This window comes from Epinephelus moara, chromosome 13 (assembly GCF_006386435.1).
Source record: "Epinephelus moara isolate mb chromosome 13, YSFRI_EMoa_1.0, whole genome shotgun sequence".
Classification (NCBI taxonomy): Eukaryota; Metazoa; Chordata; class Actinopteri; order Perciformes; family Serranidae; genus Epinephelus; species Epinephelus moara.
Genome location: NC_065518.1, coordinates 8,142,038 through 8,169,485, shown reverse-complemented (window position 1 = coordinate 8,169,485; position 27,448 = coordinate 8,142,038). Strand labels below are relative to the sequence as shown.

Below are 27,448 nucleotides of genomic sequence, written 5' to 3'. Positions count from 1 at the left end.
TGACTTTCACGTCTCCGTATTTATGTCTGAGAAAATAGTGAAATTATGACACTTAACACTGTCGCCTACATGTGTCTGGGGCTGCTCTGTGAAGACTGGGGACCATTGAGACTGCAGGTCAAGCCATGACACCCTTCTCTCTTGTTTAATAGTGACGCACTGAAACACATTCGCTCTGACATGCCGTGAAAACCTAATAAATACCGTTTTTCGAATGGATTGTAAAAGACTGTTATTAAAGTAGTTTCAGACTGCAATGAAATTCTCCTCTTATTTCTTTTATGAGCATTTAATTATAGTCATTTACAGAGAGAAAGATGGTGCAGTTTAATTTTACATGCAATTTACACTAATTACAAGATTAATTCTCAATAACTGTGAGGTCATACAGTTAACGCCAGACATGATTTTAACTAAACTGGTCACAAACACAGAGAAGATATGAGATTTAAACTGCTAAAGCACTGATGATTGGCTGAAACATTCAGGACTGGCCACTGAGAGGCTCTTTCAGCAGGTCTAGTGGGCCCCCCAGAGGACGAGCAGTAAAAATCAGTGCTGTCTGTGAATGATGGCACAGAAACATCCAACTTTTAAGTGTTATATATGCCATAGCCTCGGGTCATAAAGCAGCACTGTGTTTGATTTTGTTTTTGTTTGTTTTTCTGTAGGTCTTTTGTATAGAATAGGTCTTGCAGATAGAAAATAATCTCTTTGCAATTATCAAAACACATTCCAGATGTCACGCTGTAAAAACAGATGGTCCCACGGTACAATCAGTCAATTCATAAAAAAAAAAAAAAAAAAGTTTAAACTTAATTAAATAAACACAAACAAAATCAAGAGCGGGAGGAAAAACTCTTGGTACTTTTACAGTGCGATTACACAATGGCTCTTTATATGGAGACGAAGCTTTTACATGAACCTCAGCTAATTCAGGTGTCACCTCTGCGGCGTCATATCGGCGCTCGTTGACATGTCTTAGCGCTGAGCCATCTGTGAGTAACAACTTAACACAATCATCTGTTGGGGGTTAGCCCTGTGCACGAGAAGCCAGAAGCCAGCAGTAGCCTCTTTGATCATCCTCCTGATGTGTGGTCACAGCGGTTTCACTCCGCTCTTTTTGGCTCAATCAAGGCCCCTCGAACACAGCAAGGTCCAACTCCACAAAACAAGAACCTGCCCGCTGCAGAGGCTCCACCGCCATCCAATCAATGAGCAATCAGATTCCCTCTTATCTATTTGGCTTGGCTGGACGTGGATGTTAATCAGTCCCATATCTTCGTAATGGTGTTCCTGTTAATTGCCTCCCCTCGTTCTGGCTGTATCCTCTTTCGCTTATGATCTCTATCTGCAAATGAGGTCAGAAAGGCATATGGGTCTTGTTACTGAATCCTAACAGGGGACGGTTGGGAAACAGTGCTGGCCGTGTGGCCTGGTGTTTAAAGCTGTCCTAAGATCAAGGCACTTGTCGTCGCTCCCATGTGTTGATGTCACTGCTCCGTCAGCCCTTGAAGTTGTTCATTATGATCCGTGTTTAAGCCTCAGCTCTCCAGCAGTCTCCAGGATACAGCACAGTGTGTGCGGCTGCCTTTCAGAACAGTGTCCAGAGTAGGTTTTTCCACAATGGGGCGATTTAGTCACTGTTCTTATCGGGAGTCACTTCCCCATGAGAATGGTTTGATTTGCATATTCATTGAGCTTTTGCATGTGACGCCGCTCTGGTTAAACCTGGTGACGGTGTGATATCTGGACAGCTCCAGGGCAAGTCAGCCACCCGTCTGACTGACATGCAAATACAAATATAATGCAGAGCATGATTTGGTTAATCACATTCTGTACCATGACTGGCCTGGACTGACCTGGTCTGGAAGCAGGGTTTTAATCATAGAAATGCAATAAGAGTAGAACGAACATTCCTGTTTGAATTAGAGCTTTGATTCTCTGCCCGCCCACGAGGTCGGGCTGGGCCGGGCTGTGATTTCTTAATATTTCCCAGGCTTGAATCAACTGCATTTTCACCAATGTACCGATGAAACTGGCAGCTCTTGTGTGCAAATGTCAGGAGTTGCATTGGACTGAATCCAGAGGGAAAGAGACAGAAAGAGAGTGTGATGGAACAGCAGAGCAATATCGTGGATAACCAGGGGAGAGAGAGACAGAAGCTACAAGGAGACTAGGTTCGCAGTGGTTGCTTCTGCCTCCTCAGCAGTCCGAGAGCAGTGATCATCATACATGTGCTCGATCACCATGGACTGCTCTGTGCACTGAAGATGGAGACGCTCTGAGGGGTGCAACCCTCTGCTGAACACGTTGTGCACAAGACGCAGAGCCGACAGCAGACTATTGAAATAACAGGAGTCAGACGAAATAAATAAGAGGAGGTGCAAGGGAACACATCAGCCCTTTGCACGTAATAAATGTTTTAATTGTAAAAAAATACATTTTTTATTTTAATTTTTAATTAAATTATTAAAATTAAAGTTAATTTAATTTTTTAATTTATTTTATTTTATTTTTTGCATTTTTTTTTTTTTACAGTAGAAATTCAGGTTTTTAATCAGGCTCGGGCCCAAAACTGCTGCCAGGGTTCGAGCTCAAGTCGGGCTTGGACAGAGACTGACTGTTTAGGTTTATGTGGGATCAGACCATTTTTTGGGGGGTTTGATTAAAACTCTAGTACAAATCAACATAGCAGGATGGTCAGCATTTTTATGTGTACTACTGCCATTGGAACCATAGCGGGCTAACATCCGCTAAACGTCTGTAAAAACAAACTGACATACATAAAGCCACAGACTCGCTGAGATGAGGTTTTGCAGTAACAACCAAACAGGCAGAGGAGTAGTACGTTTTCAGATACACAATGGTAACTATCAATTACATATTTTGTTTTGTTTTTTGACATTTATTTCATGTATGTTGAAACAAACCAAGAACGAGTGAGAGCTGCTGCTCAGTGGACAGCTGAGAGGCAGATACGGGGATCTAAATAACGTGCAGATAAGTATATTTACACATCTAACTTGCAGAATTAAGGATTCATTTCAACTAAACCAGAGCTGGTGAATGTTCGAACAGTGGACTAACTAACTAGATGACTGACGAGACTAACTGAGACAGCTTTGGTGAGTTTTATTTCACGTCTGTCCAGTTTGAATTCAGTGTGTTTTGCGATGAGTTAACAAAGAAATTAAACCAATGTTAGTCTTAGTTTGGTGGAAGAGATAAATTTGGATTGGTGTATGGTTGTATTTTTCTGTTTAATAAGGAAACTAAATGTGCCAGAATATGCCAAGATCTCAAACAGTCCACCGTCCTCTCTATTCATTCTATTTCTACAGCTTTAGTCTAAATCAAATTAAGAGTTCAACCCTGCCGCTGACACAGCATGACAAAATTGAAAAATTAATTTGACAAATGAACTATGATGCAAATATACGTCTTTGGAGATGGAGATCGACGCGGATCAGAGGTCAGCTGAGTCGTACTGAATCGTCTTTTGTCGCCTTCTCCCAAACCCTTAAAACCTCCTTTCACGGCGAGAGGGTTAACTGTCATGTATTTGAAGCTCCTCCTCATGCATAAATAAACCTGTACCCTCCACTCCCCGGCCAACCCTTGGGCCTGCTCTGGGGAGCACAAGGTCTAAGAGCATCCTCCATGAAGACTTTCTCTTTTCTAACTTTGCTTTGATTTTACGCTCATTATCCCCCCTGCAGCTCTGCCGGTCCTGGACAAGAGACTCCGTACCTGATGAAACAATGGGGGAGCTGTGCTGCGTGGTGAAGCTAAGCCGAGCTCAGGGTGGCAGGAGGGGATTGCATTGTCTGCCTACGTCACACTGCCACAGGAGGAGAAGGAGGGGGAGACGCCATTATCCCCAGTTTCTGCAGACCAAATTAATTAGCAGCAGAACGCTCCTGAAAGAAGAGATTCTCCAGAGTGGGACATCTCAGCCAGTCAGTTCTCCTCATAACCCTTTGTTATTCACTGGTGCCCAGCTGTTGTGCTGCTGCTGTCAAAGCAGAGGACCTTCTCCCTGATCTTCAACCTCCTCGCCCCTAATGATGCCCCCGAGGCATTGGGGCTAGAGGGCAGGTGGCAGGGTGAAAGGTCTCCCTGGATGGGACTAACTCCTCTCACTCTGATGACTTCTTGTTTGAAGTACAGCAGACGCTAAAGATCACAAAGATTTGTTGTAACTTGATTAGTGAAGAAGTGTTTTTCAGGATGATTCATTAACCGAAGGAAAATCAGTGAATGAGAATATTCTTTCTACAGAAAATGAAAACACTCTGGTACAAACAGCAGGTACAAAGTGGTCGGCACTGATTATTCTAACTGCTGGAATCTGAGAGCTTGAAAGGCCTTTTTGTAGAGTTAGGCTCTGTGTACACATATACAGATATTTTTTAAAACAGACATTTCCCCCTCTGCTTAATAAAAAAAAAAAGATGTCCTCATAACCTTTGTTTTCCAGAATATCTCCGTCCACACTAGAATGCACAAACAACTCTGACCATTCACCGGTGTCAGCTGTCTATAGCTCCTCGTCACGCGCACTGAATTGACTTTACAGGATAAATTTTCCAAAACACCTCCTGGAGATCTCGTCACCGTTGATTCCCCTTCGATTTAAGGATGATGGAACTTAATCAAACACACAAGTGATGCTCAGGACATGCTTAACTGTTCCCTGCAGTCCTCATCGACAACAATCCCACTCTCAAAATCGTCTGCTGGTTTGATCAGGTCTGATCCAAAACCAGTGGACTGGCGGACTTAGAACCGTGAACGCTGTTGGCGGACCAAACGACATTGGGCGCAGCAGACGGCTCCATACACCCATGAAGTGGTGCAGCAGCACTAAGTCTAAGTGTAAAATACTCATTAGACCAAGCAGTGCTAACAACATGGAAACAAACTGGCTGTCCACTGCTGTTGTAACTGTTTCTGGCGCATACTCATTGCACAAAGAAACAATGGGCATGTGCAAATTGAGGAAATGAAAAACATGGTTTCCTAGATGCTCCGTATTACATGTCCACACAGAATAACAGTAACAGGAGTTTTGAAGAACCTGCACCGTAGAAGGCCTTTAAAAAATTCAGTTTTAGGGACATATGACATATTTGTTTGTTGACAAGAGGCCAAAAAGCTTAGCTCTGCTTTGTCTAATGACTACAAGTACTTTACACTTAGATTTAGTATTGCTGCACCGCTTCAAGAGCAAAAAGAGGCATCTGCTGTGCTCAGTGTTTTTGCTCTACCTCAGTGTCTGCGGTTAAAACCACCAGAAACACTAGTTTAGATCAGACCTGATCGAACCAGAAGATGGTGGGACAATTTCAACACTTACAGTAATCAGTGCCGACCACTTAACACTTGCTCTTTGTAGTGTTTAGATATTCCGTAGGGAGGATATTCTCATCCACTGATTTTCCTGTGTATGTGTACACAGGGCCTAAATCACAAAACAGAATACTGTAATTACTGGGAGGAAAAAATCAAATTCTTAAATGTTAAAAAATGTGAAAATACTACTTTTTATTTTACAAATTTCGATGCAGTCAAACTATAGATGCATATTCCATAAAATATGTAAAGGGTACTGCATTAAAAACAGACTTAACTGTGTGTGCATCTCCTCCCTTTATAACTGAATATATAAATAGTAACTTTAAACGTTAAAGTGAAGAAAAGGCGAAAAAAATACATCTGATAAATAATTAAACTACAAATGAACAGAAAAAGTAATATAAAATCTAAAGCAAACTGCTTAGTAAAACTCCTCTGTACCGCTCAGCCACAATCAGATGATACAATACTGACCCCTAGTGGACTGTTAATGAAACATCACATTTAAAAAACTATATGTCCCATGGACTACCAGAGATCCTAAACACCCACTGTGCAGTGGAGTTCTGCTGACACATATCATAAAAAAGTAAAATAAACTAGTATTTATTGATGCATGTGTGACTTTATTCACAGTGTTTCCAGCTTGTTATTCCTCTTGGACAGTTTCTGCTCACAGTTCTGCATGAGATCCATCTTGGCTCGATTGTCTTCCAGCTGGGTCACGGTGAGCAGCCTGAGTCCTCCCTGCTCTCTGATTGGACCCACGGGGCCGATCTTGGGCAAGCTGGTGCTTCTCTTCATGGAGCGTTCTGGATTAGGTAGCGATCTCATGCACGCAGGAGCCCGCGGGCCCTCTGTGGCGCCTGTATTGAATCCACTCATCCTCTTCATTGCCCTGCGTGTGTCAGCGCTGTGAGGCGGTGCTGTTTTAGGAAATGAACAGGCGTGGCGTCTTGGCGTGGTGACGGGAGTTGTGGAGACATCTCTGCGCTGGACCGTGTTTGACGTATTTTGACTGACGGTTCTCTTTAAAATTGGAACACATGTCTCGGCCCTCCTGGGATGAACATCATGTTTCAGGTGGCAGTGCAGAGGATCCTGAGACGTGTGAGGGCCCCAGGAATCTCTTAGCCTGGCGTTGACTTCCATGTTGATGCTGACTTCGTCCTTGCACTGTGCCTTCTGGATGGCGTTGACCCTGAGGAGGATGGAGTCGCGTGTCCGAGGATGATGGAGCCCCCTCTTCTGTATCCGTTCACGCGTTGCCTTCTCACTCAGCATCACAGACTGTTCAGCAGTCTCACAGCGCTCCCTGGCTATGAAGGAAAAATTTCACTCAACTGATATCAAAACATATTTCCACTATTTCTGACTTGAGCATGCTCACCTTGTGCTCGACATTTATCAGAGGTGGGCAGGGAGCAGGTGTCGTAAAGCAGCTCAGCTCTCCTTGGTTTCTTGTTACAGTCGTGCATCTGTTGGCTGTGTGATGCCACCACTGCTGTGTGATCGGCCCCGACAGAGGTGAGGGGAAGCTTTCTGACCGAAACCAACCCATCCTGAGCCGCCACATCAGCCTGGCCTCTCTCTGTTGACTCTTTGTAATCCCAGAACACTTTGGCAAAGTGGTAGAGCTTCACACCGGATGTCGCATTCACTAATATACTGAAGGAAAGTGTAGAGAGAAAGTATGAGACACAAATGTATCTGAAGACCACACTAATAAGAATAATACAATTGTTGAAGAACTTTCAGAGCTGATGATTTAACAGCTGAAGGAGACCTCAGAGAGACTTTGATGGATCACACACAGTATTTAATGAAGACTTGATCAAGGAGAATCACAGCTCAACATACAGAGTGTAACACTGTATATACCGTCACCTGGCTCACTCTAAATCACCTCAACTGTTTCTTGATAAATGCACACATCTAAAAAGAGACTCTCATTTGTTGAGCCTGGGGCACAGGACAATGCCCCTTCCTCTTAAACTTGGAAGCGATGGAAATGGAGCCAGTTAGACACCCTTACCTGGGCAGCTGTGTTCCCTCCGCCACAACTGGAAGACGATAGATGGAGTGTGTTCATAACAAAGGTCAAGTAGCCTGACCTTGAAGCTTTTTTTAGGCCTTCTGCTGACCTGACATTTACCTCAAACATTATCATCCATTTCCTTTACTGACCAAGGCTTAAGGGGCGTAACACAACAACATGCCCTTCCAACAATAATAGAAAATAAACATCTGAGTCACCTGTTGTCGTGAAAGTGCAGCGACAGTATTCGGCCTGTTTCTGCCTCTGCCGTGATGTCTCTCAGACAGTCTCCGGTGAGGAAATTAAATATGCGAATCTTTCCATCCACACAGCCAGTGATGACACGGAGGTACACGAGAGTCAGAGATCTGACCTCCCTGCAGACAAGTCAACATTCAAGTCAACATTTAGGGTTATTAGATGATAATATATGGCTAGCAGTGTCAGGAATGGCAGTGGGTAGGGAGATGGTGACAAAATACATTTAAAAACATACTAATGACAATGTATCCCTTTACAATTAAAAAACAAATGTTGACGAAACTAATGATGGGCAAAATGAGCAACTCTTTCTAGTGTCTGCTATGTACCGGTCAGCCTGTCGAATGTCCAAGTGCTCATGACTCGTGTTCGTGAGCTTCAAGTTGTAATGTGGAAACAACACTGACACTACAAAGATGTGCTGTACTGTACTTTCTTGCTTGGAACGTTTAAACAGCATGATGACAGAATAAAGAGCTTAGGAAAAAGATCAGGTGAGCAATATGATTGGGAACTCATTTTTCAGATTATTCCAACAGCAATGGAATACAGCACAAGACTGCAGAGGTAAGTGGGACGTCTACTACTTGCCCTTCACACTACTTGCCCTGTATTATAACAGAACGTCTCGGAGAAACTGGCACCATATTTCTCAAAAGTATCAAAACTTGAAAGGTTTGGAAGGTTTGATACATGTACATATATCATCTTGAAGATACCGATACTGTGACGAGACAGTCTGCTCATCACCAAGTAACTCTCTGGGCATCATCAACTCCAGAGGTTTCTTGCTTACTTTGGGTGGTTGAAGGTCATGAGACACTCTTTAGTGTCGCAGGCGGTGCTCCAGGCCATGACCTGACCGTTATAGTCCCCGGATAAAAGGTGCCATTCGTCAAAGAACAGACACTTCACAGAGCTCCTGTGGGCGTCAATCACCTTTGGGAGAAATGTATAAACAAATGCAAATATATCAAATGTAGATGTATGTACAGTATAGTGTCCTTAACAAATGACTCATATCCTCACCCTGAGCAGCGATGCGTTCTCCATGTCCCATATTTTAACAAGGCCTCCATCACAGCAGCTGTAGACTGTTCTTGTGTTGATCCTCACACATTGGACAGGACTCGGGTGCTTAAAATTAAACTCTTCAAAATGCTTCCCTGTGTGTAGACTCCACACTTGCAATGTGGTGGATAAGTTCAGTTAACATAATGTTTTAAAGCACTAAAGGTCCAGTGTGTAGGATTTAAGGGGATATATTGGCCAGAATGGAATATAATAGTATGTTTTCTTTAGTGTATAATCACCAAAAAATGTTGTGTTTTTGTTACCTTAGAATGAGCTGGTCATATCTACATAGGGGACAGGTCCTCGTTCATGGAGTCCGCCCTGTTTCTACAGTAGCCCATAACGGACCCATAACACTGGCTCTAGATAGGGCCATTTGTGTTTTTGCATCAGCCACCGTAGTTTGCAGATGAGCAGCATTGGAAGACACTGATTTGTAATGTGAAACTGCTTCATTCAGTGTCTCATTTATAAAACAATGAGTAGGATCCATACTAAAAATGTATACGGACAAAAGCCGAAAATGGTGTGCGCCAAAAAATGTTCAACAGTTACTACAGTCAAGCTTCCACCTCACCATCTGCATCACCAATTTCCCGTTTCTAAAATGTTTGTAAGCGTGGGTCAAAGTTTGTCCCATCAAGTCTCTTTTTATACATCACAACATCTGTTTTAGGAGAGTAGGAGACCTCTGCGGATATTTCGTTGCCAGGAAAAAACCTCCTGAACATCTAGATCTTAAGTTATCAGAGAAAAAAGATGAGCACACGTTAGCAGGTGCTGCTATAGCGGCCCATCTTCAAATAGCATGATTTGTAACTGAAACTGCTTTAGTTTTTATCCCCTGGTCCATTTATTTTTGAGAGGAAGAGACCTCTGGGATGATTCAGCTCCCCATAAAAATCTCATGAACAACGAACACTGAAGGAATCCTCAACGTGGGTTCACTTACGGCACACGAGAAGTTTCAGTTGGTTGCAGTCTGCAGTCCTCACCACTATATGCCACTAAATCCTACACACTGCTCCTTGAAAACATCCAGATTATTGTCTTAATCTTAGAAATGTGTTGGCAGCGTCACAAAAAGGGTCATCGCTTGAATCCTTTGTATAAATTTACAAAGAATCTTGTGTAAAAAAACCCCAAATACAAACAGCAGTAAAGCTCATGTGCAAATTCAACTACGAGACTGTATTTCTAAACCATAAAACTTCCAGATTATTCATATTTCTGAATGTCTGAACAGAGACATTTATTCTTCAAAGGCTGCTCACCTTTTACTGAACGGTCTCTGGCTCCTGAGACAAGTCTGTCCCTGTGGACGTCCAGGCAGTTGATGGTGCCGCTGTGACCATACAGCACCATCACACACCTTCCTGTCTTCACATCCCAACACCTACACAGAACAAATAAACACCCACCCCATCAATTCAACTTCAGTCACAAAGAGGAACGTTTCATCATTGTCAGTAACGAGCGTCCGTCTCCTCCTCACCTGATACTCGAGTCGCAGCTGGCAGTTATCAGCAGGTCTCTGTCCTCACAGTGCAGCACGGCCCGGATGCCGCCAACATGGCCCTTCATCACGGACACAACTTTTGTTTCTGACACCATGTAAAGCAGACGCACCGCCCGGTCCTTGGAGCTCATTGCCATGAATGATCCACCTCTGTAGTCCACCACTCGACGTTGGTCTTCTCTGTCAAACCCCAACAAATACGTTTTTTATTCCAGCTTGCGGGGTTTAGTTAGGCAGTCTTAACAATAAAGAAAACTGAACGCACTAACTTGTCCAGCAGCACCGTGGTGAAATATGCACCACAGTAAACATTTCGCTCTTCCATTTGCACCATCTTGGTTTCAATTTTGGCATAAGCAGCTTCAAATGGACTGACCTGTGAAATAAAGGTCAAAAAGAAAAAATCAACATACTGACTAATGTATTTCTGGTACAAAAACTGAAGTTCTTAGAACTCTGGTGTTGATAGTTGACCTGTTGGACACTGGGATGAATATCAACTTTGTCATCATCCTTGACAGGCACGGGGACTTCAATGATGTTGGCGTAAGTCGGACTGACCATATTAATACCTTTACACCTCTAGAACAGAAAAAAACTTTACTGTCATTCGATTTCATCTTTAAAAACTACAACTTTACACACTTTTGAATCCTGTAAATATACAAACACTCCACCTTCATCATAGCCGTAACTTGATCCTGAAAATGTCTTCTGAACTTCATTTCCTCCTCGGTTTCTTGTGCAAGGTGTTGCCAGTATAGACAAACCCTCTGGCAGCGTTTCAAAGTGTGCTCGTCTAACAGACCTGGCAGAAGACACAGTGCAGTATAACGTCTGCATGTATACAATATTACTAACAGTAAGAGTTAAGACAAAAAAAAAGCGATATGTATTATCTGTCATCATTTAGCCTGGACACCGTTTATACGTCATACAATGGCATGCTCAAAATTTTGTTAGACCTCACTTGAAAACACTTTGCTATCTTCTTATAGTCTTCTCCTGCTTTGTGGGCTTCAGTTATTTTGGTTTTCAGAGTGCTAGGCAGCTTTTTCGAGGAGCCCATGGCTGCTGATTGTTGGGACAAGGTCTAAGGAGTCAGAGTATTTATAAAGCTTTGAAATTTGCATTTGCATTTGAAATTTGCTTTCGTAACGATGACTGTGAACAATCCAGAGCCCTAACAAGCTAATTATGGTCTGAGACCCTGGCAAAAGTTGAGCTGACGTGTCTTGAGGTGCCCAAGCTTTTACATGGTGCTCTTGTTCTTTTTTCCACTCTTAAAATGTACAACACAAAAATGATACTGTAATCTTGCCTATAATGTTGAAAAGCATAATTTATCTTTAGCTTAGTGCTTTTTGGAGTTCACACCAATGCAACTAGATGAGACGGTGTATCATCTCTATGCAACAACTCTGTACTTCCGTTCTGATTTGCAGCTTTTCAGGTTTATTTTGTGGCTGAATATAATTTGTAGCCTCTTGAAATATGAATGAGGATAGTGATAGTGAGATATTGGCTACAGTTGCATTTGTAGTAGTGATGAAACAGTAGAAAATGTATAACAAGCATCAGATGGACTGTATTCATGATAAATACCCCACGATAACAAAGAACCAGCACCAATTAATCAGTCAATGAGACAGGGACGGAGCACCTGCCGCAGTAAGGGAACATGCCATCTGAGGTCATTTTGACTTGACCAGGGACTTCACTACAAGTTGATTGGCTGTTGATGAGCTTTACTTTCTTTGACCAGCGGAGCTGAAGGTGACACCATCGGCCGGCTTGAGTCGAGCTCAGACGGCCAGTTCACACCGCTGCAACTTTTTTCTGCAACGTTCTTGAACGGTTTTGTCTCATCGTGAATCTTTGGTCTGAACTGGGCTTAAAGGAAGAAAACATTTACCAGGAACAAGCCTTCTCAAGTTAATGGGAGACTCGTTGGTACCTATAGAACCCATGCAGAAATCTTAACTTGAAAGTTCAAGGGATCTCTTTGAAAATGGTCATGCTAGTTGTTCCCTTGCCAAAATTTAGCCTAAATTTGGAGTGTTATTTCCCAGCAAGCTATGGCAAAATGGTTTCTACCACTGGTGGTCTTAGGTTGCCTATTTTCACAAGACACCACTGTCTTTGCTGGCTTAAAAAAGGAGGGCACCACAGCCTCTTAAAGACTGTAATGTCGGCCTCCAATTATTTTTACCAGCAGGGGTCAGTGGGTGGCCACTTCATTCAGGGCTAACTACTTGAATGAAGTGGATTTAACAAGAGCATTCTTGAGTAATTAAGTTGCGTCCCCATAGTACCATTAGACTGGCTCCGTTTATTTCTCAGTGTAAGTACACATCAATGATCACTTCAGACTGAACATGAAGGCAGTGAAAAGTCGACTCCACTTTTGTTAGACTGTAACCCAACATTTTCAAATTAATGTGCAGTGTGTATAATATTTTATGTTGCATACAAATAACATGATAGCAAACAAAAAAACGAATTAAAATATATAAAGAAGACAAATCTGGCATGTGTCTCTGTTGACGGTATCAAAAGTACTGCATCTCATTTCAGTAGTGTTCCCTGTGTAGATGACTTACCTAATATCCTCTTTGACAGATCGACAGGCAGGCAGCTGATGAAGTCTCTGTATCTACTGACTCCAGAAACAGACTTTGAGGACCCCGGGACCACCATGAGAGCAGGGTCCTCTGAGTCTCCATCACTGTCCTCATCACGCTGACAGGTACTGCGACCACTCACTGAAAATTATATGAGATTGTTATATGGTGATGATGATTATTATTATTCAACATAAACAATGCAAAGTGTCACTGAGCAAAGATCTTGTTGGATTAGATTGATAGCCACTGTGCAGCTATATATGTGTCCTTTGTCGACATCTAGTGGTGCTCAGTGGGAACTGCAGTGGAAGAGTCTCCTGCAGAAAATACATAAATAAAAGGTGTTTTCTTTTTACCGTTAAACTGCAGAAAGCCTCGTTTCTGTCTGACCAGCAGCACACTGGTTAAATTAGCCACCATGCGCAACAGCTCCGGATCACAGAGTGAGAAGAGACGGCACAGATAATGAAACTGGGTCCAGTCCGGGCTGCTGTTGAACCAGTCCCAGATCTGATTCAGGTCCATGCCGTGTGGTTTCCCGTCCATCCCCCGGCAGCGGTGACCCTGAGGTGCAGCCGTGCTCCTTGACCTGGCGTAGTTGAATAAACTCCATGAGGTGACACCCAGCACCCTCTGGATGTTCTCCAGCACTTTAACGTCTCTGCACCGTAACAGCAGCTCCACCATGAACCTCCTCCTGAATCCATCCGACACCCTCCACACACACGGAGCGGAGCCCGGTGGTTTGGAGGCGAACACGCAGGACGGACACATCCCGCACATGTGTGCACATCCCTCCGCTGTTTGACGGTCCAGCTCGCACGCGGACGCACTAATACCAAATGTAACCGACTTCATTTCGAAAGTAGTTTGTGGTGCTCGCTGCCGGCCGCGTCGTCGCCAGGCAACCGTTGTTACTTTTTCTCTCTAAACAACAGCGACAAACATCATTCAGCAGGTTGCCAGGCAACAAGGAATGGATGCTACCAAGGCAAAGTAGCCGAGCTAGCTATCAAGCTAATGCACCCCTGGTACTCAGCTTCAGTGTCCAGGCTGTGAAGTTTGTGTGATAACTTTGCAATAATTTTCTAGGATATGTAGTTGTCTGTGTCTGTTTCATCACGACACAACCCAGACTTCCCTCAATTAAATTGTGCACAAAAGTAAATTTAATATCAGATTAGACTTTCTTGATTCCTACAGGGGAAATGTGTGTTGCAGCAGCACAAAGAGAAATGAGTACAGATAAACAGGGAAAGTAAAAAATAAATAAATAATAAGAGGTACATATAAGGTGTCTACAAGTCCTTCAAAAGTCTCAAAATGCCTTAAATTAGTTTTCTTAATAGGAGGCCTCAAAAAGTCTTAAATAGTCTTAAATTCAGACTCGGTGGGTCTTAAATATTTTCAGTCACATTACAGTGAAAATCTTCTCCAGCCTGACGGACCCAGAGACTGTTTGACTGACCAAATAATTGCTATTAAATTTCATATAAGGTGGTATTAAAAGGTCTTAAAACACCCTGATATAAAACCAGAATAAAAATAGACACAATACAAGAGTCAGCTATAGCAATATGATATATGTATATAACAGTATGTAATGCAGTATGACATTATAACATATTCATAGAGCATAATATGGATAGTCTTTTATTTTTTAAAAACATATATTGTGCTTTATTTTCATATAAAAATCCGTGCGATTTATTGAACGTTTTTCTATTCTATATTTATGTTTGTTGACTTTTGCCGTACTCTTTGTTTATGTTTACTGCTAAGCTCCAAGTCACCAAGACAAATTTCTTGTACTTGGCAGTAAACCTGATTCTGACAATGGTACAATAGGCCTCTAATATAGTATGGGATATAATATATGGGGTAAATTAGAAAAAAAATATTGTTGAAATTGCATTTATTCTTCTGAAGATATCACAGGCTGTTTGTCACCGGTTTTATACATGGATAAGCGTTTTTAAAATGTACTTCTTTAAGGTGTTTGTTATTTATAGGATAGTATGCAATGGTTTTACTGGTCCGGCCCACCTGCGATCAAATCGTACTGTATGTGGCCTGTGAACTAAAATGAGTTTGACACCTCTGTGTTAGAGGATACAATGTGTTTGTAATATGAATTTTATTCAATTTCACAACTGCGTGTAGCTGTACTTGCAAATTACATTGTTATTTTGTTGTATTTTGCAGCTTAATATTTGCATTGTTTATATTTTGATATTTTGAACGTCACTATGAGTTAGTTCTTATATTTTGCACCCTACAGTTTTTAATAATGTAGTTTATATTTAGTTTTATATCACCGATATATTGTTTTGTTTTTGTTTTTTGGTAATATTTCAGTATTTGTACATTGCATACTTGTCTCTTATCATGAGGAATGTTAGTGCACCCAAGAAAAAGACACGTGCGCCGCCCGGGAATCGAACCCGGGTCGCAAGAATGGGAATCTTGCATGATACCACTACACCAGCGGCGCCGTTGATGGTCAGGCACCCGACAACCAATACATCGTTGGTTAATATTCGTGAGAGGCTGTTTACAGTACAGTAGGGTTGGTGTTATATGTTTAAATATTGCTTGTTGGACTTACTGGTAAAGTACGGTGAATCCGTGCGATAGTAGATAAACCGCAGCAAGCCATTTTACACAACGCTAACACTTTTATTTTGAAAAATAACGGAAATTTAGACCTTTATCTTGAAAGGGGGATATATGAACTTCCGGGGGAAAGCGTCTTCCGTCACGGATAGTTTTGTTTCTAGTTCGTTACCATGTTAGCTAACTGTTAAAACCGGGTTTAACGGCAGCTAGTTAGCAAAACATTGTGAGGAATATATCCACTGTGACTCGAGTAAGTACAAAGATTAATATATGTTAATGTAGAGAGTTATAACTGGGGATACGTTATTCTGTGTGAAATGATGCTGCTGTGTTAGCCACTTAGCAGCTACTAACTATAGCTATGCTAATGCTGTGGTATTAGCCATGACTTGACAGCACTATGTCCACTGAATATTCTAATTTTCCGTCTGTGTCAAATCTAATGTTAGCCAGCTAATTTGTGTGCAAGCTAGGCTAGCGTGCTAACGTAACCTGCCCATGTGTTGCTTCAGCGTGTAGCATGTGTACGTGTTAGCATCTGTGATAAAGCTTTATAGTTTCCATCACCTCTCCACAGAGAGTGCACTCATGTCGGGCAGGAGCAGCGGTGTGGAGTGGGTTGAGACAACCGAGGAGGTTGTTATAACAGAGGAGTGTCTTCCCTCTGAAGACAGCACCCCTGCAGGTGTGAGAGGTTTGATTGTTTGACATTTAAACTGGTTATAGGAGTTGGTTTTATATGTTTCTAACATAGTGTATTTGTTGTTTTAGTGATACCTGTCTTAGAGCCAGCAGAAACGCCAATCCAGAAGTTACTGGACACTGTGGGACATGGAGATAACCCAGAGGCTGATGGAGGCTTTTGTAAGCAAGAGACACTCTTACTTCTGTTTTTTATCACAGCGCCCTTGTGTTTAATGAAGAGTTTCCACATTATCTACAGACTCAAACTAAAGAATGAAAATTAATGGAATATGCCTGAGTATGGCATTGTTGTTGTTTTTTTCCTCCTACTAATATTTATCCTCCTCTTATGACTGGAAAAACAGATTTCCATACACACCTATGCAGTGTTTCACTTTATTGATGCTCTGATGAAGGTCTCATAGACAGAAAGCTCAACAATAAAGTGAAACATTACATATATTTAAGTGTGTGGAAGTCTTGTCTACCAGTTTGGACTCATTGAAGTTTCCAGCACCTTGCCAATACTAAGCTGGGTAGAGCGGTGGTTGTGCTGCACCCTTTTCTTATGACTAAACTTTCCTTTCCATTAAAGGTCCGGTATGTAGGATTTAGGGGGATATACAGTGGTGTGAAAAAGTGTTTGCCCCCTTCCTGATTTCTTACTTTTTTGCATGTTTNGGAAAACATGCAAAAAAGTAAGAAATCAGGAAGGGGGCAAACACTTTTTCACACCACTGTATATGTGATAAATCCCCCTAAATCCTCCACACTGTTCCTTAAATTTTATACTAAAATAAGGACATTTAAACATGTTGCTGTGACAGTAGAATAAGTGTTTAAACTGACTCAATCTGAAATTCATAGAAACCTGTACAGTCCACAGGTTTTTTATTACAAGCAGGTGCCATAGTTAAAGGTCTTATTGTAAATGGAATATTACATTTAAATATGCCATATCTTAATGTGTTAAATAATAACTGAATTTATACTGACAAGCATAAACTTTAATTCCTGTGCTCTTCTGTTTTCCAGATTGTGAGGAGTGTCTGACTCTCTTCCAGGACCAGAATGACCCCACTAACATTAACGGCCCGTCTTTTATCCTCGACTTTCCAACGAGCACGGGTCTCCCCCAGAGGGCTCTCCTCACTCTGCCCTACGGCCTGATGATAGGCAGGTCCAGTATTCCCAGTGCAGGCGTTGGGGTCATAAACTACGGCCCGATAGTGTCTCCAGGGATGCATTTTGGACCATATGAGGGGGAAGTGACAACAAGGGAAAACGCCATGGAAAGTGACTTCTCCTGGGAGGTGAGCTTGGATTTGGTTTGTCTCTGGAAATACCTCTTATTGGGGTTGTTGTTACATGTTCATATTTTGTCATAAATACTCTAATTTTCTGCAGATTTACAAAGAAAAAGATGAGTATGAGTACATTGATGGTGCCAGAGAATCGCACTCAAACTGGATGAGGTAAAGTATTGAATTCTACCATAGTGGATGTGTGTGGCTTCTTCTGTTTCAGTCTCATTCAAATTGAGTGTTCTTCCAATTTGGCATTGCACATTTATAATATTGTCAAACGTGCGATGGACAGCTTATAAAGAGTATCAAACTCAGTGCAGAAAGAGGGATGTCATCTCTTTTTATTCTAAGCATTCAGGTGCCTACATTACCCACACTGCAACTCAACCGCCAGCAGTGTTCTAGCACCAGCTAATGTATGAATGTCAGTGTTGTGGTCTGGCTTTGTTTGTTTTTCTTAGTTAACCCCATGATATCTGCCTTCACACTGCAGATGATGGTGCATCTAAAATCAGTCCATGTTTATATTCCTCTCTCTTCTTACACAGGTACATAAACTGTGCTCGTAACAAAGACGAGGCGAACCTGCTGGTGGTCCAGTACAAAGGTAGCATCCTTTTCCATTGCTGTCGCAGCATCCACCCTGGAGACGAGCTCATGGTTTGGCCCAGCAGCAAACTTCTCGACCATTTTAGTGAAGCTTGGACCCAGGTGTGGATTTTGAAGCTGAATGCAACAGGTACTGTCTACAACATAAGTGTCACTTTGTAGTTCAGGGTTCCCACACTCATAAAATCCCTGGCACTGTCATGAAAGTTAAATAAACTTTTTTCCAGGTCTGCGGATGGTTTGGAATTAACAGAATGTTTTTGGGAAAGTTTTGAATATGCATAGTTTTGGTTATTGTCTAGAATACGTTTATCAAAATGCTAAAACACGTCTTCAGTGGCGCAAAATACATTTCTTGTATTACTGATTTAATGTAGTGCTGTGCTGCATGCCTGTTAAAACATCACTAGTATCATGTGATACATAGACCAGACCAGCACTGCGTTATTGCCAAGGCCACACCCCCTTTTGGGCGACAGAAACTGTCACATACAGAGAGAAACAGAAAAATGTAGTGTAGCTGGTTAACCAAGGCTTTTACACTGAGATTTGAGGCACATACGATTCGTGACCATTCAGTGTCAGTGTGATTAATCTTTAAATGATGCTTGATAGCTGCTTAAGTTGGAGGCTGCTGCAGTACATACAGTACAGCAGCATCATGCAAAAAACACAACAAGCAGTGGCGAAATGCAGCCTGCGGCGAGCTGGCATGCAGCACCCATGGAAAGCAGCAGTGGCAGCTCCAAGCTGCGATCATTTGATTCTGCAGTAAAGTGCAGACTAAGGCCCCGATCACACAGAAAGCATTTTAGCAGCTGGAGGCACTGTTTTGTAATTATATTTAATGAGAATGAAACTTTTTGCTGTAGTTTTTGCGTTGCAGTGTGCCTCGCGTTTCTGTGCTCTAGGCACTTGGCATTTTTGCCAGAGTTAAAAAAAAGTCAGAGCAGAAAAACGCCCTTCGTCATCTCTTTGTTGTCATCTTTTTTCAAATTGCCCAATCGGATAAGGACAGAAACGGAGGGTTCGGCAGGGACAGAGCACCTGCTGCAGCAAGCGAACATGCAGTCTGTAGTCATTTGGCTCGCCCAGCGGACTTCACTACAAGCTGATTGGCTGTAGAAAGAGGTGACATAAAAATCTAAATCTAAAATCGGCCACTGTCGACCAGCAGAGTTGCAGGTGACACCATCAGCCGGCTTGAGTCGAGCTCAGACTGGTTGGTTCACACTGCTGCAACTTTTCTCTGCAATGTTCTAAAACAGTTTCATCTTGTTGCCAATCTTTGGTCTGAACTGGGCCTAACAATTACAGGATCTTTGGTTTTCTGTCCCCCAAAGAGGGGTTGGCCTTGACATTTTGTGAAGTACCTGTATGTGCTGGTCTGGTTTTATGGCATATGCAGCTAGTGTCCATTGAGAATGTGTAACAAGCGAGTAAAGTTAGCGCGCTAGCAGTTTGCTTATCTGCAAATGCCTGCGAAGTGCATGTTGAATAATGTATGGCTGGTTTGAACTACTTAAAGTCATGAAAATGGGGTTAAATATTAGGAAAAAAATTGAAAATTCATAGGTAAAAAAGTGTGGGAATCCTGGTAGTTATTCTTTATTGACTCTGTGACAATGCAAGATTATTTTTTAAATCTGGTCATTTTATGTTGACATTTTTTTCTCCTCTTCTTACAGAGAGTAAAGCAACTGCAGCATCTCAGATCTTCCTGTGCTCCCACTGTCAGCTGTCCTTCACCACAGAGTCCTTCCTGCAGCGTCACACAGAATGCTTCCACATCCAGCCTGAAGGCGACGGCACAACACCAGCTGCTGAGACAGCTGAACCTGAAAATCCTCCTTCCAGTGCTGACTCAGGTGACCCTGCAGCATCCCTGGTGGTGTTAGCCGTTGATCCCGTCGAGTCCAAAACATGTGGTGATTGCGGGAAGACTTTCAAGCAAATACCTCACCTCAGGAGGCACAAGCTTTGCGTCCACTCAAACAGACGTCCCTACTGCTGCCCACACTGCAGGAGAAGTTTTAGCCAGGCGTCTGGATTAATCAGACATCAGCTAGTTCACAGAAAGCAAGCTGCGATGAAAGAGACGAACAGTGTTTCTAATCAGAACAAAGACATCAGTGAGAAGGAGGAGAGCCTGACACAGATATCTGAACTTTTAAACACAGCAGATCCAGCTGTTACTGAGGAAACAAAGGACATGACTGAGAGTGACGATGTACAAGAACCTATGAATGTAACTGAGACTGAGGATGCTGCTGCAGGAGAGGCAGAAACATCCCAGTTCATTTGTTCAGACTGTGGCAAGAGCTTCACAAACGATGCCTCTCTGAAAAAGCATAAGGCGTATGTCCATCAGAGGTTACGTCCGTACGTCTGCACTGTGTGTCACAAGTGTTTTGGCCAGTACAACGACCTGACCAGGCACCTGCGGCACCACCAGAAACATGGCAAGACGGGAGAAAAACTCAATGAGGCTCTGAAGGAACCTACCAACATGCCCTTTAGCTGTGCTGAGTGTTCACTTACGTTTCCTTCAGTGGAGGCTGTTCAGCAGCACATAACTGAGCATCACTCAGAGGAGACAACAGTGGACAATCAGGAAGCCGATCCAGTGCTCTGTGGTGATCAGAGCAATGATCCAGATTACAGTCCACAACCCTCGATGGCTGAAACAGTTGAATCTGCTCAAAAACGTCAAAGGCCTCAGCGGGTTGGCGCTGGATCTAAAATTTCTGCCATAACCAAGCTCATAGCTCCAAAACGCAGGGCAGCCATCTGCAAGAAGCCGCTTAGGAGCTCCACTGAACCGGAGGCGCCCGCAGTCAGAAACGCCAAGTTCAAAAAATACAAATGGTTCAGCTGTAAACGCTGTAAACGAACATACGGAAACCCAGACGATCTCAAAGTACACAAGTGCACCTCGAAACAGCTGGAGTGTGGTCAGTGTGGGGCGACCTTTAGTAAGTCGGGCTTCCTGAAGAGACACGAGCAGATGGTGCATGTAAATGCAAAGTCTTGCAGCTGTGAGCGCTGCGGTAAAGTCTTCACTACATCTGGGAACCTGAAAAAGCATCAGAAGAGCAACACGTGCATGAAGTATCACTGCACGTCGGAGCCTTTCCCATGCTCGTACTGTCAGTTCTCCTTCACTATGAAGAGCTACCTTATTAAACACATCAAGAGACACCACCCGGTGGAGTATCTGTCACACTGTGATTCAGACAGCTTGGTGGATCAGCTGGAAGAAGAGGAAGAGGAGGGGGCCAAAGAATATGTATGCCCCCACTGTGGGAAGACCTGTGCGAACGCTAAATCTTTAAAAGCTCACGCGTGCTTCCAGCAGGTGAAGGTGCTGTACTTGTGCACCGACTGCGGGAAGGGCTTCACGAACCACTACGGCCTCAAGCAGCATCAGCGCATTCACACGGGCGAGAAGCCGTACAGCTGCCCCCACTGCAGCAAAAGCTTCTCCTACACCGGCCAGCTCAACGTGCACCTCAGGACTCACACGGGTGAGAAGCCGTACCTGTGCACCCACTGTGGGGAGAGCTTCCGGCAGTCGGGAGACCTGAAGCGACACGAGAGGAAGCACACGGGGGTCAGGCCCTACAGCTGTCCCGAGTGCTGTAAAAGCTTCAGCCGGCCGCAGAGTCTGAAAGCTCACCAAATGCTTCACCTGGGACAGAGAATGTTCAAATGCACCCAGTGCGGCAAGAGCTTTTCCCGAAACTATCATCTTAGGAGACACCATCAGAAGATGCACTTGTAGTCAAATTGTTAGGACTTGGAAAGGCTATAGAAGAGCTTGAATTGATGCCAGTGTAAACTTAATTGCACTAAATGGTCAAGTACTTCATCACTGTGCACTTCGAATGTTGCAGAGAATTTTTGAATGTCCTTTACGCAACATTATTTAAAGTTATATTTAAGTTTGTTTAAAGCATTTCACAACCCAAAGATTGGAATTTTATGTGTAGAATAATACATTTTTGTTACAGGATATGTGTTTTGTTTTCAACCTGGACCCTATTTCCCCATGTTTTTGTGTCTAAACAACTAGTGGATAAAAATTTTTTTGGAAGTGGTTCAGTGTTTAGGGAGTGTGCTGCAGCTAGCAGAGACAAACAGGTTGCAGTGTTAACACTCGTGGCATCTGGCACTGTCAATTTATGTCCACTCAAGGTGCTTTTTTGCCACTGACAGGCTCAGATGATTATTCTAAGTGTCTATTGAAAAATCCCCACAGAGACAGACCTTTTTGTTATGAGTAAATCCGTTTTTGTTTAACCAGAAACAGCCCTGAAATCGCCATCACCATTCACCAGACTCCATTCAAATTAACAGTAATTTTAGCGTATATAGAGCCAGTATATTTTTTACTTCTGACTGGGTGAATTAAGGGTTTATTTCAACTAAACCAGAGTTGGTGATTGTTAGAAGAGTGGAAAGACAAATCAAAAGGGTTTTTGTGAGTTTTATTTAATTTCTGTCGACTTTGAATGAAGTGTGTTTTATTTTAAAATTACTGTTTCTTTAAATGGAGTCTGGTGGGTTTGGCGATATAGATTTCAGGACTGTTTCTGATTAAAAAGTGGCTATGTTCAGACTGCAGGTAAATCACTTTTGTTTCTCAAATCAGATCACGGAAGCATGAGAAATGGAGGTCTATCATTTCACACTTCAAACAATTTATTTTGTTGCTCCTCATGTTGTCCTCCTTAGTGCTCTCCTACCCGTTTTCCACCAGCGTGGAACTGGTTTTGTTCCGTCTCCCGCATGTAATCTTGAACCATTCAGAGCATTTCGTTTAGAAGTAAGTTGGTTCAGAGCCTGAAAAAGTTTGTTCTCAACTGGAACCAAGAAATAGCAGGTGTTTCCTGGACTTGGAGTGGCAGCTGTGACAACGTCAGTGGGCGCGTCATATTCGACAGGTTGGAGAGAGAGGATCGAGAAGGCAACAATGGGAAAGTCAAGTGAGAAATCTTCGGAAAAAAATATCACGCGGTGATCTCATTGAAGATGCACAATTGCCCATTAACATTTCATTGCAGCCTGTTTGCTGCTGCAGCCCAGTACTGGGCCAAAATTGTTGTCTCCTTAATCACTTAAGCCCCGTTTCCACCAAGCAGTACAGTATGATACAGTTCAGTTTGGTACGCTTTTTTTCCATTTCCACTGTGAAAAGTTGTGGATGGTACCAATGGAACCGTTCCGTACCATCCCCATGTTTGGTCCCCCCTCTGTTGGGGTACCTAGCACACGGATCTGGTTCTAAAAGGTGGAGCTGTGAACACTGCAGTCTGATTGGTCAATAGAGGACGGTCAATATATTAATTTTGACCTGACAATCCTCACTCGAAGAAAGAAAAAGGTGTTACAGAGTGTCGTTCCTGTAGGCTCCAGCAACACTAAACCCCTGAGCTTGCCTGAGAAGGACTATTATGCACAAACCTATTTTTAAATATCCCATGGAGAGAGACTCTCACTGCAGCCTGTTCTGATTTGAAAATGTCGGCATGCAGCCTCGTTCTGTGGACGATAAACGAGGTGCAGACTGATAAAAGAGGAAATACAGTGAGTGCTGGACGGAGCAGTGAGTGACATCAACCCCGCCCACATTTAAGAGGACTGTTTGTGGTGGAAACACTAGGGTCTAGGTACCATGTCTGAAGGGTTACTATTGGTTCCAAAGGTACCATACTGAAAGTGTTTGGTGGAAACCAGGCTTAAGACACAAAAACATTTGAAAAAAGGGTCCAGGTTTAAAATACCGAAGTTACCTTTTACATTTGTTTAAAACGGAAGCATTCATCACCAAAAGATTGGAGTTTTGTGTTTAGGAATATACTTTTTTTTTTAATTCAAAGCAGCAGAAATAATCAAACATGTCATTCACTGCAGTCAACAACAAAGTAGAAGAGCTCACCATCACATAAACAGATGCTTACTGTTGAAATAAAAAAAACACCAACTTGACTTCACTGTTGACCATTTATTCCACAAAACATACAATGCAAAGCATGTGCACTGTACAAGCCTTAACATTATGAAAATACTCATAACATGCCTGTTTTTTTTTCAATTCATTAATCTTAATTTTGTTTTTGTAGTCACCCAGATCTACGTTTCTTTTTTAATGACACAGTATAACTTGTCTATTGAACGTTGCTTTTTGCATTGCTTTTGTCAGTTTTTGTCCTTGTTAGCTCATATTTCCACCTTGACTATATTATAAATATTAAGTAAAATTAAAATATTTCAGTCTTACCTGAACTATACAAACATACTGGTATGACAGTTGACACAAGTAGACTCAATTTCATTGTTAAACTGTGCGTAAATTGAAACAGGTATAAAACCTGGCAGTGTTTTCCATGTGCTACACACAGCGGTGTCAAGTGCAGCTGCTGGTTCGAGACACGAGCTTTTTAAAATCTGTAACTTTTGCTGCTGGTAACGGCTCCTTAAACATCCCAGTCCAGTAATGTTTCTTATATCAGTAGTCCTAACTAATACCAGTTACACAAGTCCTTGACAACATCCATTTTTAGGGGAGAAAGATCCATTTTTATTTGTGGCACAGCAGTTGTGGAGGCTTGTTTCTGTGGTCCGAGGGGTTAAAACCGGAGGGTTGGACGCTCATTAATGAGTCTTAGTGTGTAAAAAATACACAAACACTTCTGAAAGGTAGGCAGCAGGTGGTTCTCAAGGTTAAGTGACAAGACCCCTACGAAGGTTGGGTTACTGTTTGTACAATTTCGAAGACACCTCAAACGCAGTTCCCATTTATTCCTCCGATCCAGTGAAGCACCTTGTCGATGTCTTCTCCAGTGCAATCTCCGTCCAATTTACACACCTTCATCACGTAAAATATACAACAACCCTCAATCTCATTAGTTTATATTATGTTAAATGTTATACACATATTAAAATTTTTTACAAACCAAACTGATTGTTAAACCACACAGTATCACATCTGTACAAAAAAAAGGTCACAAAACTAGGCGAAAGAAAGAAAGGGATTTGTTTTTTGGCAATTAAAAGCAACAGCCTGGTCTGTCACAAAACCACAAATTAAGGGGTTAAATACTGAATTCAGGAAATGAAAAAGGAACAGTACATCTAGAGCTCAACAGAGTCTGTAGTTGTGATAAAACCGATCGTCACGTTCCCGTAAATGTTAACAGAAAAACATGATTAAAAAGGGGGTTAAGTGGCTGAACGCCTGAGGACACATATACAGTCTGCGACCAGAAACCAAGCTCAAGGTGGTGACGAGAAATACCCTGCAGGTCATTGCGAGTACAATAACTAATATCTTCTCCTTCGTCTAGTCAAGTTCGGCTTTCTGAGATACGTTCACGGACAAAAGGCTTTTATAAAGGTTCAGATTTCAGCTCCTCCACCCTGCACTCCAGGTCGGCCACCTAAAGAACACAGACAGAGAGGAAAAGGCTTAATTATGCTGCTTTTGTGCTTCACAGGAAGTCAGCAACATATATAGTAAGCTCCAGAATATCTGACTCCATTATCAAGAATTCAGACATTCTTCAGGATACAAATGGTCTAGATTGTTTTGGTGTGAGGTGCTGAGTGTTGGAGGTATCGGCTGTAGAGATGTCTGCCTTCTGTCCGGTATAATGGAACTAGATGGCACTCAGCTTGTGGTGCTCAAAGTGCCAAAAAATACTTTTGTAACAATCAACAGCAATGTCTCTTTCAGAAATCATGCCCTGGTTACTCAAGATAATCCACAGACCTTGTTAGAAGTTTCATGAAGGAACTATTGTCTTTCTACCAAACTACACCCACCAACATATCACTGCGCAGAGGGAAGGGTGCATCTACTCATGGATGAGAGGCTTGTGATAGCAGGAAACAGCACTTAAGAATAAAAGCTCTGTGCCGGAAATTCAAAGTATTTCAAAATAAAGTGTCTTCTTTACTAACTTGACACATTCCCAAGTCACTTGTAGCCCATTCAGAATGGACCTGCCACCCACCAGCTGGGAACAACTGCTGTAGATGAGTGCTTCTCTCTGCGCTGTGATACAGGTGGCAGTGTAGTTCGGTAGAATATAGTTCCTACATGAAACTGCTCACAACAAGGTCTGTGGATTATCTTGAGTAATCGGGTCATGATTTCTGGAAAGAGACATTTTCGGCAGGAGGAACTTTGTCATAGTTCTAAGAGACCAAGGAATGAACTGATGTAGTTCTTAGAACGCAGTTCGGATGGACTTTTTTAGCTCCTGTTTTAGATTAGCTTTAGATAAGCTCTCCTCACCATGGATGCATGAAGAGAACTCTATAGCTGTTGCTGGGTCTCGTGTGTGACAAAGAACTGATGAGGAGAGACTTGTTGAGGTCGAGAAATATCCAGAGCTAAACGACCCAAGATACCGTCATTATTAAGACCACGGCCAAAAAGATATTGCCTGGCGAGTCGTAGCTCTGGAGATCGGCTCCTCAGTTGAGAAATCACATTTAAGTCGGGGCTCTCCACACATAATTTTAAGCAAACGCAGAGGTGAAAGAGGTTCAGATCTTTCAGTAGAAGTAGTAATACCTTCATGTGGTCGTCTGTTGACGAGCTGCAGTGCGACGCCTCCAGTGTGTGCTCTGTGTGGCCACTGTGGCGCCAGTATGTTTTCAGCTTTAGTGAGTCCCCAGAATTGTTCAATCTGAGAACGCTTATTGCTGTTGAGTTTTTCAAGTGTAGTTTTTTTGGCACTTTGGGCACCACAAGCTGAGTGCTGCTAGAATCACTCTGGATGGTAGTTCCATCATATTGGAAAGAAGGCAGACATCTCTACAGCCGATATCTCCAACACTCTGCAACTCATGCCAGAATAATCTAGAATGATAAATAGCACTGCAGGTAAGAGGGAAATTGTGTGATGTTTCTTAAATTGTTGGCAAGGAACACATTTACATTTCGTTCAGATAGTATCACCCTCATGCTGCAATGTGAGTCACATTGAGCTTTTTTTAACAACACAACATACAGTCTAAATGTGGTCCTCTGAGGTTTTGCTGCTACATGAAGAGCTTTCACCTCATAGAAATGTGTGGTATGGTTTGTATAAAGGCCACAAGACTCACTGAAGCAGTTTTGAGACCAATTGTTCTCATGAGTACTGTAAAAAAAAAAAAAAAACCTAGCAGAGCATCAAACTGCGACTAAGAAGCCAATTAAAAGTTTCTTTGCAGGAGCCATTAAAAAACTCCTTAATCAGTCAAAAACACTGTAAGCTACTTCTTTTAGCACTAAATATGCATGGGCTGAACAATACCAAAATGTCACTACTAATATTCTTGTCCTGTTTCTAGC

The 27,448-nt window shown here is 42.5% G+C and overlaps 3 protein-coding genes and 1 non-coding gene across 4 annotated transcripts in view; 1 reads left to right on the top strand and 3 right to left on the bottom strand.

The window, feature by feature from the left end:
- Window positions 1–5,578: 5,578 nt before the first annotated feature.
- Window positions 5,579–13,738, bottom strand: fbxw10 (F-box and WD repeat domain containing 10). The gene is made up of 12 exons (XM_050059701.1): window positions 13,237–13,738; window positions 12,857–13,018; window positions 10,931–11,061; window positions 10,728–10,835; window positions 10,523–10,629; window positions 10,230–10,433; window positions 10,009–10,130; window positions 8,690–8,844; window positions 8,457–8,599; window positions 7,618–7,776; window positions 6,752–7,029; window positions 5,579–6,680 (listed from the first exon to the last, which is right to left on the bottom strand). Exons 1-12 carry the CDS (start codon window positions 13,736–13,738, stop codon window positions 5,992–5,994), a joined length of 2,760 nt encoding a protein of 919 aa, XP_049915658.1. The 3' UTR covers window positions 5,579–5,991.
- A 1,565-nt stretch (window positions 13,739–15,303) lies between these two features.
- Window positions 15,304–15,374, bottom strand: trnag-ccc (transfer RNA glycine (anticodon CCC)). Its single transcript has one exon. It is a non-coding gene; the product is annotated as a tRNA-Gly (tRNA).
- A 252-nt stretch (window positions 15,375–15,626) lies between these two features.
- Window positions 15,627–24,294, top strand: LOC126399608 (histone-lysine N-methyltransferase PRDM9-like). The gene is made up of 7 exons (XM_050059700.1): window positions 15,627–15,749; window positions 16,077–16,184; window positions 16,271–16,363; window positions 17,219–17,496; window positions 17,591–17,658; window positions 18,039–18,229; window positions 19,788–24,294. The coding sequence occupies exons 2-7, from the start codon at window positions 16,088–16,090 to the stop codon at window positions 21,881–21,883; spliced, it is 2,823 nt and encodes a 940-aa protein (XP_049915657.1). The 5' UTR covers window positions 15,627–15,749; window positions 16,077–16,087; the 3' UTR covers window positions 21,884–24,294.
- The window catches only part of ppp1r9bb (protein phosphatase 1, regulatory subunit 9Bb), a 30,227-nt gene continuing 26,868 nt past the window's right edge, over window positions 24,090–27,448 (bottom strand). The window contains exon 11 of the mRNA XM_050059702.1: window positions 24,090–25,541. Within this exon, the coding sequence (XP_049915659.1) occupies window positions 25,491–25,541 (51 nt within the window). The 3' untranslated portion in view covers window positions 24,090–25,490. The remainder of the gene's footprint in view (window positions 25,542–27,448) is intronic.